General features: G+C 39.9%; 1 protein-coding gene across 1 annotated transcript in view; it reads left to right on the top strand.

Annotated features, from left to right (window-relative positions):
• Window positions 1–17297, top strand: part of b4galnt4a (beta-1,4-N-acetyl-galactosaminyl transferase 4a) — a 141999-nt gene that overhangs the window by 95098 nt on the left and 29604 nt on the right. The window contains exon 7 of the mRNA XM_078256127.1: window positions 8383–8450. Within this exon, the coding sequence (XP_078112253.1) occupies window positions 8383–8450 (68 nt within the window). The remainder of the gene's footprint in view (window positions 1–8382; window positions 8451–17297) is intronic.

Below are 17297 nucleotides of genomic sequence, written 5' to 3'. Positions count from 1 at the left end.
CTTGCTGGCAGAAACATATGCAGTTTTAAATAATTAGTGTACGCCATGTCAGTTTCGGATAAGGTGCATAGTTTCTTATCTTTGCTTGTACTAATGGCTTGACTGCAATCCCTGCTCTATTCACGACCTGACTCGCTGCTCTTAAAATACACATAGTATCATATAGGAGTGTTAGTTTATGTCACATCAATGTCATCCTTGATAGAGAACTGGCTATATATGGAATGTGCTGCCATGAGACATTTAGCTGTGATAGGAGAAGCAGGGAGCTGGAGCGTTTCCGTGGAGACCCCTGTCAGCATTTTGTCGCTAGCTTCGAATGGTGTACCGGATTCCCCACAGGACATCTTGATGAAAAGATGACGCCATCTACGGAGGTCCATTTTTCTCTTTCTCACACACGTATGCACAAACAAAAACACACACTGTTTATGTAGACATAGAAAGACCAAATTAACCTTTTTTCCATGGTGGTTCCTCTTCTCACCTCCTAGTCTCGCTTTGCCAGACCTTCCTCCACAGTGCTGCGGAAGGGGGTCTGGCTAGTCCACACAGCATTCCGGCATTGGCATTTCTTTAAACCAATCACAATCGTCTTGGGTGGCACTAAGCGTTGGACAGAGCCACGGTGCCGCTGCAAAATAGCCTCGGGAAGGAAAATGTTTTGGTGCAACAGGTGCACGTTCAAACATTGTTTTAGTGGTGCAGCAGAAAACTCAGATTGAACAGTCTAGCTAGCTGTCTCAATTTACCCTGCAGAGATCAGAGGAGCAATTAATCATAGTCCTCATAAATCCACCGGAGTTTAAAATTCCAACACACAGAAAGCGGAAGGTAACATCCAGGCGAAGAGAGCGTGATCCGGCGAAATTTCCGGCAGCACTATAGCAATCCCGGAAGTGGAACGTCGTGGATATAGACTACTGAGCTCCTTACACGTACCAGCTCGCTGTGGTCAGTGTGTTGGAGGAGAGAGGGAGATATTATAATAAGAACACTCTCCTCAGTCCTGCTGGGACATTATCTGTGCGAATATGAATGTACTTAATGTGAGTGAGGATCATCCATTGTCCCGTCTTGGCATTAATCATATATTTTTTTTGCCCGCAGCTAATCTGTAATGAGATTTTCCTTCAATCAGAATGTCCCAACAGCTCCCACAGAGCTTCCCACAGAACCAGACCAGGGCTTGTCTGATATCGAGAGAGCTAGTGGTCATGTCTGTGTGTTTGTGCAGGCACTGATGTATGTCATATGTGATATGATACCCATTTTGTCTGGTTCAAAAAGCAGATACACAAAGACACACAGGAAACTGGGTCAGGGAAATGTAATCAATATGAGACTCGACAGCAACAGTAGCTGCTCATTCTCAGACAGACAGGACTGTCTCTACAGTAGTAACAACTTAGCTTAGTACCGAACACTAAGGCACTAAACTGTCCTAGGCCTTTTCCACTAAAGACATTTTGACATGTCAGAGAACGAAAAGCACAGGGGTAAATAATAAAATAAAGGATGGCTGAATTACATTTTGCTGCATCGGTTTCAGGGTCCCATTGTGCGTGTTGGCTCGCTGTCATGTCTTCCTGGGACTCTTGAATAGAACGAAGCCATCGTTAATGTTATTAGTAACGCCTGTGTTTTACCTACTATGACAAATCAAAATGACTGCTGTAAAAAATGCCTATTCTGGTATTTTTCAAATACTTTATTGCCAGGTAACAACATCCGTCTAAAAATAATAAATAGCACATTTTGGATTTAAAACCATGACAAGCGTATAATGAGTTTCATTCTTTATTAAAGTTCCAAGTGGAAATTTCCAACCTCCATGCGTCTAGTAATCTATCTGGAAAGACATAAACAAAACAAACATGGTAGAAAATGGATGCCAAGATTAAAATTTGAAACCTGCTTGAGATGGGCAATCCATCATAGCGAGCAGCATGTCAATGTCTGCTTTTATTCTTGTTGCAGTTATATTTAGTGTGGATAGAACGGTTGATTCAAAAAACTCTTACAGCTGTATAACCACCCATTGATAATGTAACTTTGACAACAATACAAACAGACCTAAGGATAATTGTGATGGATTATTGGACTCGAGCCAGTTTGAAGTATCTGCAGGTTGATTTTATGCCAGACTAAAATTAATGAAAATCAATGACTGCCTCGAAGGAGGGATAAACACCATTTTAAAACCCTACACTTCATTCTAATGGCCTTGTCTCATGAACACCGTAAACATGATCTTACTTGAAGGCACCAAGTATTTCTGCTTAATGAGACCACAGTCTCATGAGAGGTCACAATAATCAAAACAAAGATTGTTGTTGACTATGGCCTTGAGTGCACTTGCTTTGCTTCGCCATTAAATGAAGTTAATTGCAATCAGGCCAATGACAGCACTCTCTGTGGTCTGTACCGAGATCAAAGTGTTGCAGTCAGTATGCTTTTCTGGAGCCTCAAAGTCCGTTATAATAACCCTGTTAACTTTTGAATATTTTGCATGCATAGGTAATTTTGGAATACTTATCATTTTAATATTTGATTTTTTCTTACTTTTTTCTCCTTAGTAATCTAGTCAGTGGCACATGTTTTAGGGCTTGAACTTGTGAGTGCTGTTCAGTGTGAATGATTTATCAACACTCCTCTAAATCATAAAGTAGCAGGGTCAATAGTCTCACTCACAGCAGACATTATGACTCGTCATAGCAGAAACAACACAGGTGGAATTAATAACACTGATGACATTGATTAGAACTCTGTTCCACTGAAGTGGATGAGTGAACCTAACAGTGAGCCAAAATAATAGGGCCCTCAAAACACCTTAATTATTAATTGGTCACACCGGTGCTTTTCCTGCCACGACATGGCCTGCCAAAATGTCTGTCGTTCATGTTTGCAAATGGACTGATTAGTGATACTGTAGGTAGGGATTGTTCGAGTTGAGTGGTGCTTGATCAGGTACAGTATAATGAATAGCTTTAGTCCTTAAAAGAGTGAAAGCGGATAATCCCTCGTTAATATTTTATTGTTATTTGTTATTATTTTAATATTGAGACCATTCAGCAAGGCACTCTGGGTAATATTCAACACACAAACTGCTTGCTATGGACTCGTCACTAGGCTTCCTCTACTTCGCCGTTTAAACACTCATGGGTCAGACCCATCTGGTAGCGAAGGAGGGCAGAGACTGAGAGAGCTACATGGAGCTACATGGAAAAATATGCACCAAACAAGCCACTTTTTTAATTTTGCTCTTTCATGAATACAAAAGTTGGGTGACCCCCCCCCCCCCCCCCCCTCTGGACTGAAAAATAATATGTATAGCAAAGAATAAAAAGACACGACCCTCGCCTGTTTTCCTCCGGTGGTCCATTCCATAAATACCGAACGGTCCCTAAGAGAAAGAAAACACTTTGAAGTTATAACACAGGTCAGCTGGTTCTCTATTACTTTTTCTCTTCTCATTTGAGAGAAAAGAGGATATTGAAGTGGAGGAGTTGATAGAGAGTGGAGGAATGTCTCTATAGCTCCATTACACACTCATATTTCTTATGTTTTTTTATTCTGTTTTGTGTTTCGTTCTTCAGTGTTTCAGGGCCAGTGGCAATCTGAAATGAGTTTTTTCGAGGTACCTACATATGTGTGTGCGATGTTCACACAAAGACTGTGTGTGTGTGTTTCAGTGTAAGATATTTGGTCCACAAGTTTCCTGCCTTATTTCTCTGAGGAGACTTCTAAAGTAAAAACAAAATAAGACACTAGCAATGTTTCCATCCACCTGTCAATCGAATTATCTGAAGTTCGCTAAAACCATTCATGTGAATAAAGCCAGTGAAAGTGTGTTGCCATCCAACGGCTTTAAAGTGAATAAAAACCTCTGCGTAATGATGTCACAGGCTGTTTTGCAATCAAATTGGTATATATCGAATTGATTTGAGACATTTTAAGGTGTTTCCATTCAGTTTTGCACTGAATCACACAAAATTCAAGCAAACATTTGTGAACAAAGTTTGCTGGCCAAAATGGTGTCTACCTACAAATGATCAATATTGCACAAGTTGTAATAGTGCTTATGTGCCAGCTGATAGCGACATATCAAGCTATAAGTCAACAACACCACTATCAAAACATCGCTATGATGATGCAGATGCACGTAAATGCCAGACAACGATTTTTGCTATCTTAAATAGCCGTTCTATTTCGCTAAATTAAATTTAAAAAAAAAAAAAAAAAAAGTCTCTCATCTCCTCTTTCGTCCACTTATATTTGTCTGTTGACACCCGCCATGTCTGCAAAGGAAGTGGAAATACGTGGTAGGAATGAATAAAACTTCTTCATTTAATGGAGGGTTGCAACCATAAAATGACCTAAAACGTAATCGGAATTCATTATTTATTCGGCAAATAACGTTTTTCATTAGCATTTATCGCATAAGACGCTTACAGATTAAGAGAAAATCCAATGAGATTGAATGTACAAACTTTGTGTCGATATTCATGAAATTCAGTTGAATTTCACTGTTTCCATAAGGCATTTTTCATTTGATATTACTTTATTTGCATAAAAACGTGTTGATGGAAACCTGGCTAATATGTCAGTAAGGGGGTGTGTGTTCTAATATGTGATATGAAGAAGTTTGTGTGTTGCCCCTCATGACTCCCTGGCTGCTTGCCTTCTGATTTACCTCCTGCCTACTCTGGTGAGGAGATGTACTTTCAATAAGCGTGTGTGTGTGTGTGTGTGTGTGTGTGTGTGTGTGTGTGCGCTTCTCATGTCTATACTGCATGTGCATGCTTACCTTGGAGAACATCTGCCACTTTCATGGGAAAGCTGGGGCGCTGCACGTATTTTGTCCTTGAAACTAGGCTTTGATCCTGCCATTGTTCACGTATAGCAGAGTAACCATCTGACAAGGAAGACAAGAGAAAAACGACCTTTAATTTTGGAAGGTAAAATGCTTCTTGACACTATTGCTCCCTGGTGTTAAACATATTTTAAAACCCTTCATTTCCAGCTTTTCTCAAAAGAATCTAGAGCGTCTTAAAACCCTGTGTAAGGAAATGGTTTGAATTACTGACATACAAGAAATGTTAATGAAGTACTGTATGAATTCAAAACCTTATAAAACATATGCATTATATTGTGCTGGGAAAAAAGTCTTGCATGAATCATAAACATTTGCCACCTGTATTTTGCAACAAGAGTCATTTGTATGTACCATGAGGAAGTCATTTAAAGGGGAATACTCTAGGTGTTATAAATATCTTGGTTCAGGCACAGTGTAAGTTGAAAGTCTAGGTCTTTTTTGAATTTCACTACTCAGAATCACAATTTATCTAATTAATATCCATCTCAACATGAAATTTACCTTCAGGTTAATTCAATCAGGAGAGACTTCGTTGCAAATATGCAAAGGTTTATTTGTACATATGCATAATATGAAATGTACAGTCTTTGGAGATTAGACTCCATCGTTATAAAAAAATTTTTTAAAGGGGGTAGAGAAGCCAAGGCATATCCCCCCGATGGAGTCTAGACACTGGTGGTGGTGAAGGAGCCCGAAGACCGGACCAAAGGAACCGATGGTAGCGGTCTGCCGGAGGAGGACCCAGGGTACCGTGGGTGACGATGACTGGAGGAGGAAGGGGAGGAGGAGGGTTGCACGCTTTGCCTGAAATGACAATTGACAGCAGCAGAGAGAAGAGCAGAATTAAAGCAGGGATGCCATGCTGTGATTGGCTCGTGAAATTCACGGCCAATTCTGGTTAGTTTAACTGAAAAGTGAACGCCTCGAAACAGCTGATCAGTTTTAGGAAGAGAGAGAGGTTTATGAAATTTAGAAGTCTTCCTGAAAGAATTTACTCTGAGCTTCATTTCTTATAATAAGCTGAGATCATTTCTGTTTGCTGCCGCAGTGGTTGATTTTCTCCTCGGAATTTTCATTTGCTTTGGAAACAAATGAAACGATTGTTTTCTGCCTGTACGCAGTTTTTTTTTTTTCCCCTCTTATTTCAACATAAACATTTAAAAAAAATGTACTTTATTTAGAATCAGCACTACACAATATGATTTTGCGAGGGGAATCATTTTTGCACTGCTGCCTCTGCTGTGTGATCACTCTCTTCTTCATCTGAACAATAGCTCTTTCCAGAAAAAACAATTCACTCACAAAGAGAATATAAACATGTAAGTACAGTAACTATAGGTTGTCTCGCAAGTTTCCCATTTATATTCAGTGCAAAGTTTTAGGTTGCATCTTTTTGTATTCCTGCTTTGAATGATTTGAAGTTCTCCTGAGGTTCCTACTCCAGCTATGATTTGTCAAAGTTATTCAACTTTCACTGAAGATTGGCTGCTCCAGAAACCAACAGCACTTTGCAGTGAAACAGTTTATTTTGATGGTAACACAACAGCACAACTTTCTTCAGCCTTCCTGTCGTAAGTCAGGACGAGCTGAACAAAACCGAATGAAAACTGAAAGCAGTCTTGCAGTTAAATGAGTAACGGTATTATTTCCCCCAAACAAGCATAGACGATACAGAAGAAAGCACTGGGAGGACTGTGACTGATTATTATGTGACTGAATTACTTAGTGCAGCATTAACAGTTTGCAGTGCTGGTAAGCAGATATAATTGTTTTGCTGACTGACTGGTGTCCAAAAACCAAATGTTGTCGTACTCACAAGCCAGACTTTAGCATAGCATCTTTAAAACTAAGCCATATTATTGTTTTCGACTAACATCCAATACCAGCCAACACACATGACATTTAAGAGAGGGACTGACGAGTGCAATGGGCAGTTGGGCTAACCCCAAGTTTGTACGCTGGTGTACCAATAACACCAATCTGGGGGTGTGGAGAAAGAAGTGAGCTTACCAGACCTTCTCACTTGTGAAGACTACATTACTAATATAACACATTTGAATGTCCTATATCAACTATATACAATGTTACAGGTGCAACGCTAAATCAATGGAGTGCTCATCAACACGGTCTGATGTCAGATGGTTCACAGACCATCTGATGCACACTATTGTCCACAGACCACTTACTATGACATTACCAGCCATCAGCGCGAATTTAAAATCTACCTAAAACCATGTCAGCATCACATCATTTATGAGGGAAACATGCTCTCCACTCCACTTCACATAACTATCATTGAAAAATCCACACAAAGCAATTTTCCGCAATTGTTTAAAAGGAAGGTTTTCATCTTAAATGTAAACTTAGTAAATTGAGTTTAGCTGAGTGCGCTTAATCTACTACCTTACTCACATTTTCATTTGAATATTCTCTCCCAGTGATTTAACTTTTACAATTCTTGCTGTGCCGGAGGAGGAATACATGAAGAGACTGTTGGTGTGGAAATGTATTATAGCAGCAGCGTGCTGTGGGCTTCAGAGTGAAGACATAGTAGTGCACATTGTGTCCTCCTCTCTAGCCAACTGCTTCACAGAGACTATCAGAGGCTTTAGCACTGCCAGAGGCCTGGTTGGTTTTGAACAAACATTACTGCCTTTTCTGTGGTTTTCTTCCAATACTGCATCATTGTAGCTGTGTGTTACTGTGTGCGCTGTACTCTGTGAAAACATCGCGGTGTCCACAGTGAGGGTCCGCCGCTATTTACAAGTTGAAAGGCTCTTGTGATGTGTTAACACCACGCGCCCGCAATGTTTTCTGACCAGTTCCAAACCCAGAAGTGTGGCCAGCACAAACAATTAAAGGCATGCCCACTGTTATCTTAGCCTTATTCTTTCATAATGGATCATCAGCAGCAGGGGCCCTAATTAGTCGCGTTGGCTTGCTGAGGAAATGAATGGGCACTGATTCGACCGCAGGGCTGAAACAAGAGCCCCAAGAGTCCCGATGAGCCGGCTTCTTAGCCTCGCTATTGGCAGGGAATGGCTCTTTCTGATTGTCTGTTTATAGCCATAGCTCTCATCTGTTTGCTCACTTTGCCTATCAGAATTAGCCTCCCGATTGACTCTTCCTGGGATTATTATCTTGTTTACCAATTACTCTTTACTTGTGCTATCATATAACCAGGTAAGCGATCAGGATCTTGCAGCGTCCTTTTCAAACGACCTATCCGTCTTCTGGATTCAAAATGAGCTGATGACCACGTTTTGTAATCCAACCTTATTTACACATAAGACTCTTCCAAAATAGTCATCATCAGTGCCTATAAATCATAAAAGGTGGTGTTTTTATCTCACAAAGTTGATTTTTAAGATGAATTTTTCAGGACGAATACTCTTCACTTGCAAACTGTGCTTCAGAATTTCTTATGCTGCCCTTATCCACTGCTCTCACTCTCTTTCTCTCACACTCGCTCTGATCTGTGCCTCCTGTCTTGTGTGTTGCAGCTGGGTACAGAGTGGACTGCTCCAGGCGAGTTCAGCAAGTTCAGGTCCCAGTCCTCCAAGTCTGTGCAGTAAGTACCTGTGACAACCACACTCATTTCTTAATGGCACAGTTAATTCACTCTCAAGCCGGTACGGAGACCAAAACAAAGCCCTGCAAACATCTACAGTAACAGTGAGCTTGACAAATACACACCACCAGTGGAGTTTCTCACAGGACTGGTCCGGTAAAGTGTCTCTCTACCTGTTAAGTAGCAGTTTGTACCGATCATGCTCTGTGTAGAGTCAATTAATGTCAGTCTATAGCCTCTTTTATAACATAATTGCTTCAGAGGGCTTTTACTGCTCACATGCAGGAGGAAATTGATGGCTCAAGTGTTCACTGGACACTTGTGTGTCTCTTCTCTGTGCATGTGTGTACTTTTCTCTATGTACGAACTAACATGTCTAGAGTGCTCTCATCAGGTGGAGGGTCATAACTGTTGAAAGGCCTCTCTTTCTCTCTGAATGTAAGATGAGAATGTATTACCCTCCTCTCAGATTTAACACATCTCTCCCTAATTGCAGGGAGCTGCTTGCATAAAAGCCCCCTTTAATATTAGCACTGATCTGCAGTCAGTTTGCTCATTGTTAAGTTGATAAGATTATGCAGCAAAATAGTGGTGCTTCTATTCCTTTGAGGTTCCCACATTTGCCTGATTGGATGAAGATGTAGAGTGCTGGCTTAAATTATTCACACACACTCACGCATGCACGCACGCACACACATACACACACACACAGCCATTGGTGGTTTTAGTGAAGGGTCAGAATGTTTTAGCACTTTTAAACGGAGCAAGTTGGATGATGAATGCACACAACAAAGAAAAAGAAACTGTTTTGATAATGTTGAATGAGTATTTACTGTACAGCTAAGCCGTCAAAAGTTGAAAGCTGTGGGTGATGGATACAATGTCAGTCTGAAACATTCTTATCATGGTTGACTGAAAAGTCAAGTACAACTGGTCAAAACTGCTTTCTGGGGCTTAGTCATAGGGTTTAGATCTGTATGCTAATATTAATTGAGCAGCTGTGAGTAGGGGCTGGGCATTTTGAGGAGGAGGAAGAAGAATGCCTGAGTAGGCATTAGCATGTTTATTCTGCATCACCCTACCAAGTGAGAAACCATAGATGGTTTCAGACTTTACACTGTGACTAAGGCAATCACAAGGGTGCTTGTAAAGGCAGATTTCAAACTAGCGTCAAAGATTCAGTTATCAAGACAACATTTTGAGAATGTGTACTTCATCTAAACAACAGAGAGGTCTGTCATTTTATTTTTTTACAAAGATTGATTGCTCCATAATTGACAAAACTGATGATGTTCTAAGATGCTATATTTCCATTGACTGCAATAGTTTACATGAGGATAGAATTAAAAATATTGTCAAAAATTCAGTTTCTGAGATAAATTTACCACACTACTTCTGCCATGAGATCAACATGTTGTTATTTATTTTTATGAATATTATATTATTTATATTTTTAAAGATTTATTTAGGGAGATTAAATAGTAGTTGTTTACTGTTTACAGTAAAACATGTTGATGCACTGTGGGCTCAGTTTTTGATAAATAAAAAATCTGTCTGGATCGTTTGTGGAGAACAATCTGAAGATGCAGTGGAGCAGTTTTGGTGTCCATTAAGCAAAATCTGTAAGCGGAGATAGGTTTAATTTTAGTTTTTCAATTTTTTCAGAGTGATGGACTTAAAGATTCCTGCAAGCTCGAAGCATTTGAACATTTGTGCTCAATTGCACCTACATTTTGGTGAAAGATGCTAAAGTGCTAGCATGTGACTGATTTGTTATGAATTTTCACTCAATTTCAGACGGTTGCTGTAGCGCCACCATCAGGACACAGAGCCAGTTTAGGAAGTTAAGCATATGACTGGACCTATGTGCAAAGTTTGAGGATTTTTCGTGCATGGAAAGGCAGATTTGCTGTTAGGAAGAAGAATAATACAAAAGCGCCAGGCAGCAGAGCTGTCCGGCCCCTAATAAGGATTAAACTCTAATACTGATATGTATCACAACATGACAAATGAATACAAAATCACATGCAGGCAATGAGCTATCCACTGTCATGCACTATATAACACCACACTGTTTTTTTGTGTAAAAACCTCAAAGACTGATTTTGTTTGAATTGTAACTTCTTCAGAATCATTCATTTGTAGAACAATAACATAATGTGATAATACAAGATAAGAGTCAGCAAGTATATGTTAACAGTATACACCAGACTGATGATATGATTAATAGGCATCGAGAACCAGTTTTTTATTGGAATCGGAAAATTTGGTTTAGAATCCAACCATCGGTTCCAAATGAAAAACGCGCAAGTTTTGGTTTCTGTAGCGGCCACCGTACTTCCAGGTGCTTGTTGTGTTGCAGCCATGGAGCACAGTAAGCGGTGCTCCTAATTGTGACTTTATTTTACATTGAAGAAGCCCGGTAAAACTGCAAAATGAAATAAGCATGTGACCCGTTTTAACTCCACCCCTCAAAGAATCTGAATCGGGAACCGATAAGAACCGTAATCGAAAGGAAGAATCAGAATTGTTAAAGTCAAAACGATGCCCAAACCTAATTAATGTTTGTCTGTATTTGGATGGATGGATGGATGGATGGATGGAACATATTATGGTAGGAATATAATATATGATTTATTGCAGCAATATAACAGGACAGAATTAAGTAGATTGTCAAATACAGTATAAAAACAGTGTATAGTATGGCATAATATATAACAAAATATATCAAACCTATATATTACAGTGATATAATCCAGCACAGTGACAATTGAGAGGGAGAATAGTGTGAGTGTCTCAGACACTGGAGAATATATCATCATGATACAATTCTGCCAGAAAGCCAGCTCATATCGGCAGGGCAAAAGTAAAAACCCAAAGCGGGACAAGAGTGCACACGTGATAATATACCAGATTATGAAATATACATTCAAATGCCTGATGTTATATAGAAACAGTAATATGGTTTACTCGTTTAATTGCTCATGAATCGGGTTGCACTGCAGCAGTAGCAGCAATAGCAGCAGCAGTATTAATGGATGTGTGAAGCAGGCATGTGAATGGCGACAGTGAGTGTAGGTGTGCCGTTAGCGCTCTGGAAAATCAGCTAATGATCTGAGTGGCGCTAATGACTTCACGATCCTGACTGAACTAAGGAGTAATATATATATGAGCTAAATTTGTGGAATATTAGAGCGATTTAAGTACCAACTTTGAAACCCCAGTTGGTGTTAGTTTTAGTACATTTTACTCATATACGCACTCACTCACACAGATCCAAGACCCTGATCCTTTGCATCCCACAGACCATTTGTCTAATGTGTGCTACAGCTTTTCTTTTTACAGAAGCTTTGAGTTATAAACTAAATAGATGATACAACTTCACAGTACTATGCAAAAAATAAAACGTACTGCATCAAATTAAATCCTAATATCAAATTTTACCCACTGCTATATTTTAAAATGAAAATGGCATTCTAATCATGCTACACATTCATCTCATGTGCAATACAGTCGTGCATGTAGTCACATTACGTGAATATAGTGGTGCCCAGCGTCATGCAAGAAAGACCACAAGTTCAAACTATGACAACAAAAAGGAGATGGAAGACATTCAGTAAATGTGTCTGATGGCATACTATATATTCTTTGATGTGAGTACCGTATTAATTTGACATTGCTGTTAATTCAGTCTGGCTCACTGTATCGCTCCGATGTCTCATCATGTGTCAAGGTCTCATCATAACTGTGTATGTATCATCCTGAGAGGGATTATTAAAATGCATTAAACCACAAGAAAATCTTCAATGCTCTTTAAAAACCATGCATACATTGAACATTCTGCCTCCCTTTCAAAGCTACACATTGGCACACACACACACACACACACACACACACACACACTCTTAATGTAATGAATGAAAATCCATTAATGCCATAAGGGACTGAACGCAGGCCAGGACCTGTTGGCGAGTATTTGTGTTTGTCTGTGTGTTGGATTAACTGGGCCTGGTTAGCACAGAAGGCACACCAGTCTACAAGGGAGCACAGAGAGATGACAAAAATGAACTAGTAAAAGAAGAAGAGACTGGAGGAGGAGGCAGCTGAAAGTTTTTCTATTTTCTCCTCCTGTCTGACAAGCAACTTGTGACAACAACGTGTCGCGTAGAAGCAGAATATGGCAGGAACATTAAAAAGGTTGTTCAGCGGAGGAATTTGTATCAGAAAGTAATGATGTACATTTACTCAAGTACAATTGTGAAGTACTTGTACTTTACTTGAGTATTTACACTACTTTATACCTCTGCTCCAAACACTACAGCCGCAAATATTGTATGTTTTACTCCTCTACATTTATTTGATAACTTTAGTCAATAGTTCCTTTGCAGCTACAGATTAATAACACAAAGAATAATCAACAAATAAATGATGCTGAAGTATTGTCATAGGTTAAGACAAGACTTTGTTGATCCTCATCATTAGCCCCACCTTTAGCAGCTGTACACAATGATGATTCAATAATCATGATCCAATAAAATGATGATGCTAATACTGGTGTGTGTGTGCGTGTGTGCATGGCTTAATGGATGTACTTTGCATCTGTTTAGAAACTGCAGCATAGTTTTCTACAGTTTTGGCATGCTGTCAGTAATACAAGGAAACATTCAAGGAGAGCTGTTAAAGAGAACATGCCTCCGCTGTGTGCTCTCTACCTCACTGAGATCTGATACAACAGTGATATTTATCACCCTACTACACACAACAATTGTTTGTCGCTACCTTCTCTCAAAATCTTTGTAATATTTTCTACCCTGATGTGTAAAGTGATTTGCGATTCCACTGTCAGGTCATGAAATATTGTGTACCAGAGATGAAACGGTTGAGCAGATCGTGGGATTTTATGGGTGGAAGGAGCTAATGACTAAAGTCAAATCTGTTTTTATTCCATAGCTATCGCATGCTTAAGGGGAAGTTTGTCAAAAACAGCATGAAAGTCTAGGTTAAGGTAATTAAGGCAAAATCTAGTTTGATGTTTCTGTGTGGGCGTGCGTGAGACAACATGCTCACATACATTTTTTTTGCATGCTAGCAAATACACGCCTCTGTGCATTAATGTGCATGTGTTTGTTGAATACCGTGACATTTGAACTGTATCTCAGCATCTGATTTGACTTTATTGAAACATCGCACAGCAAAGGCAGTTTATTTGTCATCTTCCACATGTTCCCTCTGCCGCACTGCGCGACATCAATCCCTCACACACCATTACACTCAACCTGTTTATAGCAGAGCTGATGTGCTCCTGAGCTTGGCAAATTGTGTGTGCAGTGGGATTAATTGCCGCCGCATTCATACAAAAGGTATTCTTCAAATTAGATGGGATGGAATTGAACTGAGCAAATTAGCAGTGCAGAAAAGAACAAGATAACATTTTCAGAAGGAAAAAAAAACGTGTGCAGCAATAATAATCATCAGTCATTAGATGTATTTGATCTATTTTGATAAAATAAAAAAAATTAACCAAATTAATTAGGTGTTTCTAGAATATTACCCTCAATTTTGTAGATTTTAGAAAGCCACAGTGAAAATTACATGCAAGGTTACAGCTAGACCTTGGCAGCAGGATCCTCTCGTGCAATGTCTTATTGAAGAATAAGTTCAAGGCCATTTGAGCCTATTTACAGACTCCATTCTACCACAAAGCTTTAAAACAGCTTTCCACAGTTTATGTGCTACTGTAGTTATCATATTGGGCCCCCGAACAGGATGAAATGGGACACAGCTAAAGTCAAAATGGAGCTTAAAAGAATGGAGTTGAAATGTGCAGAACATAAGCAAACAGAGCACAGTCTTCAGAAATGTGATTGAACAGAGGAGAGCAGAATGAAACACAACAAACACTCCGACTTTAGCGAGGTTGTTTTTGTTTTCTTTTCTTTTTTTCACGCGTTGGACTGTGGTTATTTATACGTCTCGGTTCATTGGAGCTGTACAGCCAACTGTCGTAGAGCAGAGTGAACAGTGACTAATGGCTGCTGCAGGGTTTAATCATATTGTCAGGGAATGAGACACATTGTTGTTGAGGTGTTCACTCGAAACACTCGGAGGTTTCCACCCGATGCAATCAAAGGCTACTGAAACCAGACAAAAAAAAAAGAAAAACTTACGTGCGCACACACACACACACACACACACACACAAACACCACATCTAGTATATAAAATCACCCTCCAGTTGGCAGTCCCTGGTTATTCTACAACATGGATGACTGCAACTAGGTGTGCTACCCTCATCTAAACTATGCCACATTTTCCCTCATCTTCTCTTTCTCTGTCTCTCACTCACTTTTTATGGCCTTCTCCCTAAATCGCCATACTTGCATTCACATTTGTTTGGGGAAATTTGAAGCTGTAAAAGGGGAAGAAGTAGGAGAGGGTAAGGACTTTTAGTAGTGTGCATAAGCTGTAGTGCAGCGGAGACAGAAATGATGCTCCACCAGAGGGGTGTTGCCGTGGTGTGTGAAAGTCCATCCTAGGTGGCAATTTAAATAAATGGGATGGACAGGAAAGTAGGATCAGTACACCTGTTCAGGAGATCTGCTAGCCATCCACACCACCTGGAGGTAATGACTCACACTATTTAGAGTGTGTGTGTGTGTGTGTGTGTGTGTGTGTGTGTGTGTGTGTGTGTGTGTGAAGTTGTGCCTGTGTTCTAATTCTGAAGTTAACTGATTAAAACTTGAGGATGGAGAGCATTTATACCTATTGCTGTCTCAATCTATCTCTCTCCAACTTCAGCTTCCTTCTTTCTGCTCTTGCAAAACAGTTTCTTCCATCCTTTGTTGCTCCATGTCACAGAAACCGATCCATGTGAGGATTTATGAACACACCATCAAATGAAATGAAGTAACAACCGTCAAAACAACTATTTATAGCCCCAGTGAGTTGCTTATTTGGGATTAGTAATAAATGATTAGATTATTTTGATAATCGATTAATCGTCAAACTTTTTTTATCAACCGCAAATACAAAACTTCTGCCTGTTCCAGCTTCTTAAACATGAGGATTGCTGCTATTTTTTGTTTTATATCACAATAAATTGAAATATGTTTTTGTGTCGGACTGGTGGTCAGAGACAATAAAATGCAATTTGGAGATGCCACTTTGGACTCTATTTTGGCATTTTGTTGTCTAAACAATTCAGTCCTTAAAACATTCAAACTAGACTAAATCAAAGTAAGAAGTAGCAATAAGCTACTTCTTTTCGATGGCACCTACAACCTCACTTTTAAAGTAGTGCCTGGGTCAAATTGAAAGTGTTCCTTAATGTCTGTCTAACTCGTTGTCTCCACCTCATACCTGTGAAGTGATAGTTTGGCAGTGCCTGCTAGGTGCTGTCACAACAGCTTGATGAGTGACAGTGAAATAGTGTGATGAGGAACCCAGATAACCCTGTCAACACTACTACGCTTTCTGACACAGCTGCTGGAGCCTCAGGCTGTATAGACAACACAGGGGAGATTGGCATTTGCTAAACTTCTATAAACTGAACTGTGCTGAGTTGCATACAGAGCTAAGATTGATGCCGTGCTTGACGTTAAGTATTTCAGAACCTTTTGAGCAGCTGAGACTGGGATGTGATTGACAGTAAGTCGAAGATTAGAAGGAATACTGTTTGAAAGATATTGGAGACCAATGAGCGCTGGCTGGATCTCATCAGCATGGCTAGAATACAATCAAAAGTTTAAATCAAAAACCATAAGGCAAAAAGCAAACGTCATACAGTATGAACAATTTCTGCATGTGCTTCTGTAGAAGAGTTTCCAAAACTGAATATTTTTAACTTCAGGTGTAATGATTGAAATTAAAAATGGCTGCTGCTGACCTTCGAGTGTGGAGGATGGCAGAAGAGGATTCTAAGGTTATCTGAGATGCCACAGCTGGCATTTCGAAAGAGCAGCTTTCATTTCACAAACTGCTGGGAATGACATTTACACCCAGTCCTCCACAGACACGTGGGCGTTGATGTGTGTTCTTCCTTCTCTGTGTGCGATTGTTTGTATGTGCCTTCTTAATTTTAGGCCCTTCTTTCTTTTCATAACATCCTCCCCTTTTTCTGACTTCTTTCCCTTTGGTTGTTGTGCTTTTACACACTGCAAACGCTCCCATTTGTTTTCTATACACATGACTTAACAGAAAACCTCCAAAGACCGATTATAGTTGGAAGGGGAGAGTTAACCGTGCAACAATGAACGAAACCTAGTGGAGAATGACCAGTTATTTCACTATGGGATCACTCAGTATCTATAATTGAATCATTTAAGCACTGCTGGCTATTAGCTGGCATGGAGACTCAAGCATTTAGAGAGAGGAAAGTATAGTACTTCTGCTCATGGCATCATAGTAATACTGATTGAGCGCGGAGACAAGCTTAATGTTGCACCTGCTCTACAGCAAGCACCTGCACTGTCTCATATATATGAATATATTTACTTAGATCTGAGTGAATGTCTGCATGTTTCTGTCTTTGTGTGCAGACATATCTCTGATTGTGTTTGAGTATGAACACCAGCCTCTCTCCGTTTAAGGTAATTGGTTGATAGACTGTAGCAGTTGAATTAGAATGAAGCTGTTTGCCAGCAAGCTGCAGTGACTTTTCTGTCCCACTTTGGTCCCTCAGGCCTTCACTCCTCCATCTGTTTCTATGAGTGATGGGAGCCTGCTGAGACACAAATCTATGTTTGAGTGTGTGCGTCTCTCTGTGCTCATGTGTGTGGTGGCTTATGTTTCATCTGAATGTCTTTAGGGTGTTGATGCACATCTCTTGAGCTATGAAAGACTGTGGTAG

The sequence above is a fragment of the Sander vitreus genome, chromosome 8 (assembly GCF_031162955.1).
Source record: "Sander vitreus isolate 19-12246 chromosome 8, sanVit1, whole genome shotgun sequence".
NCBI classification, from domain to species: domain Eukaryota; kingdom Metazoa; phylum Chordata; class Actinopteri; order Perciformes; family Percidae; genus Sander; species Sander vitreus.
Note: the sequence above shows the minus strand (reverse complement) of the source record. Positions and strands in the feature narration are given on the sequence as shown.